This window comes from Austrofundulus limnaeus, unplaced genomic scaffold (genome assembly GCF_001266775.1).
Source record: "Austrofundulus limnaeus strain Quisiro unplaced genomic scaffold, Austrofundulus_limnaeus-1.0 Scaffold127, whole genome shotgun sequence".
Lineage (NCBI taxonomy): Eukaryota > Metazoa > Chordata > Actinopteri > Cyprinodontiformes > Rivulidae > Austrofundulus > Austrofundulus limnaeus.
Genome location: NW_013952529.1, coordinates 553056 through 558902, shown reverse-complemented (window position 1 = coordinate 558902; position 5847 = coordinate 553056). Strand labels below are relative to the sequence as shown.

Genomic DNA, 5847 nt, shown 5'->3' with positions numbered 1-5847 from the left:
TCTTCAGTATCATGTATTTATACTTTAAACTCAGGTTTTTATTCTTCAGTATCATGTATTTATACTTTAAACTCAGGTTTTTATACTTTAAAATCATGATTTTATACTTTAAACTCAGATTTTTACACTTTAAACTCAAGTCTTTATATTTATTAACTCATGTTTTTATATCTTTTTACACTTTAAACTCAGGTTTTTACATGTTAAACTCAGGTTTTTACACTTTAAACTCAGGTTTTTATTCTTTAGTATCATGTATTTATACTTTAAACTCATGTTTTTACACTTTTCTGTCCCTTCTTCAAGTGAAATGTTGAGGAGTGATCAGCTGACGTGGGTTTAAACATGTGCAGTTGTTGGTGGACACCGTGATGAAGACAGTTTTCCTCCTTCGTGTCCTGGTCCTGCTGAGGACAGACACCCAGTCGTGTTTTCAGTCTCGACCTGAGTCGAGCAGCAGGACGTCTGAAAAATGAACCTTCTGTTGATAAAATCGGGGCGGATCTAAACTGGAGTATTTCTCTTTAATAAAGTCCCAGGAGCTGCAGCAGCTCAGCTGTTTGAGGAAGTTTCTGTTTGTTTTACTTCTTGTTTCTGATCCAACAGAAGAAAACGAGTCAGCGTGACCTCCGATTGGTTCTGACCCATATGAAGGTGGAAAAACCAACAGAGGCTGATAAAGAAACGCCTCATCAGTAAACAAGTTTCAAACAGCTGGACTCGTCAGGTTTTACTGTTTTATTTTAGATGAAAGTTTAAACTGTTTCCTGTTTGTCTTTAAGGAATGTAACCTGAATGAGGGTCACAGCACCCACATGAAGCCGGTTCTGGTTCGGATCCGGGTCTCCTGCTCGAGTTTTTAAACATGTTTAACTTTCTGTTTATTTTCAAGTTGAAGACGAACTTCCTGTCAGATGGGAGGAGTGAAGGGAGGGGCTGGAGAACGGGCTACAGAAACCTTACAGGATCTGACTCCCCCTGCTGGTCAAACAGAGAAATACAAAATAAAAACAAAGCTCAGGTTCTTGTTTTATTCTCTGTAAGATGGAGGCGCGTCAGTCTGAGTGCTTCCAGATATGGAGCTAAACTTTAGCTTGGTCGTAGCTGAAGCTGAGCTCTGATTGGCTGCAGGTGATGTCATTCCTTCAGGTAAAAACATCAAACATGATTCAGTTTTTGAAATTTTCAGTCCACTCTGTTTGTTTCTGCCTCCCTCTCCTCCTGTCTCCTCCTCTCCTGCTCCTCCTCCTGCAGCTCCTCCTGCTCCCTGCTGTCAGCCTCCTTCAGCTTCTCCTCCACGTCCTCCGGGATCTCCACCTCCATCAGGTTCTCCATGCCCTGCTCCGGCTCATCTCCGATCAGCACCTGGAGGGACCGAGAACCTGAACTAAAACACCTCGAAGCAGCCGGTCCGATCTGGACCCAAGACCTGGACCAGATCCTTCAGGTCCTGACAGGTGTTTGTCTCACCTGGACGAGCTTCTCGCAGGCCGCCCTGACGTGAGCGTCCTTCTCCCAGCGGTGGAACTCCCTCATGATGGGATAAACGTTCTTCTCCTTCAGCGTCTGGCGACCGGATCGAGTCGCGGTCAGCTGACGAGAGAGAGGAGGAGGGGGCGGAGCTTCAGGTGAGAGCACAGCTGTGTGTGCACGCATGTGTGTGTGTGTGTGTGTGCGCTCAGTACCAGTAAGAGTGTCTCCAGCAGCATCTTCCTGATGTCGGGGTCCTCCTCCCTCTTCTTGTCCTCTGGCAGGTACTGCAGGTCCACAGGAAGACCTGAACCACAGACCAGCTCCAGCTCAGTCTCTTTATTTCTGCTGCTTTTAAAAACCTTTTCAGACTAAAAATCAAAGCCGCAAACAGAAACTGGATCTTAAAAATCTCTGAAGTTTTCTGAAATGGTTTGTGAGAACAGAGCGCTCCACCTCAGATGGTTTGAAAAAGAAGATTTTCACAAACAAGATGGTCACAAAATGAGAGAGAAATCAGTCAAACTGCAGAGAATTCACTGATTTCATAAACTTTGAGTCTCCAACAGTCACAGCTCAGAGAGAAAAACACAACACAACACACAAAACCTAAAACACAACAAAACACAAATAAAATAAAACAAAACATAAAACAAAACACAACAAATTAAAAACTAAACAAAAAAACAAGACAAAATGAATCAAAAAACAAAACAAGACAAATAACACAAGACAACACACAAAAAAATAAATAAAACAAAACTAAACTAAACAAGACAAATAAACACAAGGCACAAAAAAACAAAACAAAACTAAATTAAACTAAACTAAACAAAAAACAAGACAAAATGAAACTAAATTAAAAACAAGGCAAAACAAACAAAATAAAACAAAACGTAAAACAAAACTAACCTAAACAAAATTAAACTCAACTAAACTAAATTAAACTAAACTAAAATAAAAACAAGACAAAATGAAGCACAGCAAAACAATAAAATAAAATAAAACAAAACATAAAGCTAAACTAAATTAAACTAAACTCAAATAAATTAAACTAAAAACAAGGCAAAACAAGCAAAATAAAATAAAACAAAACAAGACAAAAAACACAAAAGACAAAACCAAAACCAACATTTCTGCACAGTTTCTGTCACTTTCTGACACAATGGGCCTCAAGCAAGAACATGTTCGTCTTCTTCTCCTAAATTTCTCTTACTTTTGTTCGTACAAAGGGTTCGTACGAACATGTCACGTCAGATTCAACAAACTCTTCTATCTTCAGGAAAAGTGTGTAAATGAGCTGCGTAAATTCACCTGTTCTATCCAGCTGCTCGTGCACGCGAGAGGAGATTAGCATAATTACCACCCCAAAAACACCATATAAGGCTATGCCTCAGATACATGGAAGTGATCATTCATTCATGAAAATTACAGCGAAAACTGAAAAAATAAAAACTTTATGAGTTCAGAGATTGAAGTCCGTCTGTCAGAGATCCAGAAAAGAAAATCTGTCATTTTTAGCAGGTCAGCTGTGGGATAAAAAGAGCTGCTAAAAGTATAAACAACTGTGTTAAATCATTTTCATTAATTCAGAAGCCGCAGCGCTGCACACCGTGCCCCCCCCACCCCAGCGCACTGCGCAGGTGGTCTCAGATGCGGGTTTGAAATAAGCATTTTAAAATGTTTTCAAAATAAGTCTGGCACTTTGGAGGAAATCCTGGACTTGATCATATATCCCCTCTGGCCTGGGAACGTCTTAAGTCCCCCAGGACGAGCTGGAAAGTGTCGCTGGGGAGAGCGGGGTCTTTCTCAAGTTTATATAAGAATCTTTATAAAGATCTTAAATCTTCCAGAACAGTTTATGTTTAAAAGATCATAAAAACCTGGTTTCTTACAGACGTGCAGGAAGAACTGAGATAAAATCATTTCAATAAGATGTGAACAAACTGAAACTTTTTATCTGTAAATATTAACTGTTCCAGCTGGAGTCTGATAATTATTAATGTTTGAATTTATAAAAAAAGAGATCAGATAAAATGATTGTTTTTCTTCTCTCTGCTCCCTTTCATCCATGATTTGTGTGTTTTTATTTTTATTGTATAAATATTGTTTTGTTTTAAATAAATAAAGCTTTTCTGGTTTAACAGTTTGTCACTGACGGGTTTTTAACCTGGTTAAATGAGCTGATCAAACACTCAGATTAAAGGCTGACAGCAGCTGAAAGCAGCTGAACTTTAGCTGAGTTCAGAGTTTCTGCTCAGACCTTCTTCATTCTGATAAACGAGCAGAGCTCAGACTCACCTTCGTTCTCCTCCTCGCTCAGCTCCTCCCCTCCGGCCAGCGGCAGCAGCAGGAAGGGCAGGATGTCCACGGCCTCGCTCAGCAGGAAGTCGTGATGAGCTGCGGACAAACAGGAAGTGATGTCAGCGATGATCAGAGCAGTAGTGGAGGATGGAGGAGGCAGCGTCATGATGCGGGGGCACTTTCAGCAGCAGGAACCTGAAGCTGGGATTATCTTTAATCTGAGGGGTAATCTGATTTATTTTCAGTAAAGTCGACTCCTCACTGTGGTCGAAGCAGCAGTTCCGCAGCGTTCCGATGACTCCGCCCCTTCTCACCAGCGACGCCTCGTACTGAGTGAAGGGCAACAACCTCTGGATGACACACCTGAGACACACGAGTCGTGGAGTTCACTCAGACCAGATTATTTGTGATAATTTAATCTGAAGACGAGCCTGTACCTGTCCCGGTCCATCATGCAGGCTCTGGCCTCGGGGAGCTGGGTCAGGTTGGACAGCAGAGGACCCAGGTAGTGCAGGTTGGCCTTCTGGTTGAAGCCTTCGCTGCAGAAGATCTCCACCAGCTGGACCAGACCCACGTCCTCCTGCAGGACCTGGGGGGGCGCAGAAAAACCCGTCGGGTCAGAACCCCCTCCAGACGTCAGGGAAGCAACATAAACGAGAGGAAAGGACAACCTGGAAGACGGCCCTGCAGGTCCTCTGGTGGCGGGTCAGGTTGGACAGGATGGTGCAGATCTGATCCGAGAACTGGCACTCTGGATCCACCAGGTTCTGCAGCAGAACCGGGACGACGTGGACCTCCTTCACCAGAATCTGGGAGACAGCAAGCATCAAAGCCCAGGGACCAGCTGGGAGAGGCGTGGTGCGTTCACTGACCCAGAGGTTCTGATCCGAGCTGGCTCACCTGGTGCAGAGTCTCATCAGCTGACAGGTTGATGAGGGCCAGGTAACAGGTCTTCACCATGGCAACGCAGGGGTCAGAGGTCAGCGCCAACAGGGAGGCCATCAGGTCCGGTTTGGTTCGGAGGAACCGGCACCCATCTCTGACAAACAAACAAACAAACCAACAAACAAACAAACAAACAAACAAACAAACAAACAAACAAACAAACAAACAAACAAACAGTGACACTCTGAGTAAACAACAGATCTAGTCCAGATGAGACAATAATCTGTGAGTCAGGATCAGCTGAGTCCTGGTCCAGGTCTCACCTGTGACCCGACAGTCCCAGAATATAATCCGTGGCCTTGGCCTTGACGTCAGCTCTGGTCCCGGGGCTCAGGAAGGACCGCAGCTCTGCAGCTTCTGAGTCACTGAGCATCTTTAAAACCTGCCTGAGAAACAACAAATGACACTTTAATAACTGTGAAGTTAATCAAATAATCTTTATAAATAAAATAACAAAAATAAAAGTGAAGGGATTTTAATGTTTCTCTTAAAATTCGGTCAAAAGAAAAGAAAAACGCGACAAAAATTTGATGCAAATAAAAAATGAAATCGGGAAAAATATTTCTCTTAATCTATAACTTATCACAATAAACTAATAATTTACAACATATTCCACTGGTTCAAAAAAGACGCTCATCTAATGATCTGTGGGTTTTATGTTGAACAGAAGAAGAACTCGCGCGTTTTAAAACGATTTATTTTAATGTTTATTGTATAAATAAACTCACCTTTAACTGTCTGTAAAACTCCTCCAGTTTTCATTCTTCACTCATTTATCCTGTAGATATTGCCCATTTAAATTAGACAACGTTTACTAAATAAACATGTGCAAACAAACATGGAGCAACTCACTTCCGGGTTTTTTCTTCTTCGGTTTTTTTCCCGATAGATTGAGCCTCTGTGTTAGTTTAGCGCCCCCTGGTGTTTGAATGCAGGTCTTGTTTTTATGGAGTGTGGCTGCTTTTTGTTTTGATTTCTTTGAATCAATGAAAAATTATTATAATCACGAATTTAACCGATTTTTTTATTCAATAAGAACAAAAATATTACGTCATCTTGTGGTTTTTGTTGGAACTGTATGGAGGACCAAACCTATCATTATTGGAAATAAATGTATAAATATATAAC

General features: G+C 41.8%; 1 protein-coding gene across 1 annotated transcript; it reads right to left on the bottom strand.

Annotated features, from left to right (window-relative positions):
• Positions 1–723: 723 nt before the first annotated feature.
• Positions 724–5595, bottom strand: hgh1 (HGH1 homolog (S. cerevisiae)). The gene is made up of 10 exons (XM_014015320.1): positions 5448–5595; positions 4983–5105; positions 4675–4813; positions 4446–4583; positions 4212–4363; positions 4037–4137; positions 3772–3870; positions 1686–1777; positions 1471–1593; positions 724–1365 (listed from the first exon to the last, which is right to left on the bottom strand). The coding sequence occupies exons 2-10, from the start codon at positions 5090–5092 to the stop codon at positions 1186–1188; spliced, it is 1134 nt and encodes a 377-aa protein (XP_013870774.1). The 5' UTR covers positions 5093–5105; positions 5448–5595; the 3' UTR covers positions 724–1185.
• Between the last annotated feature and the right edge of the window lie 252 nt (positions 5596–5847).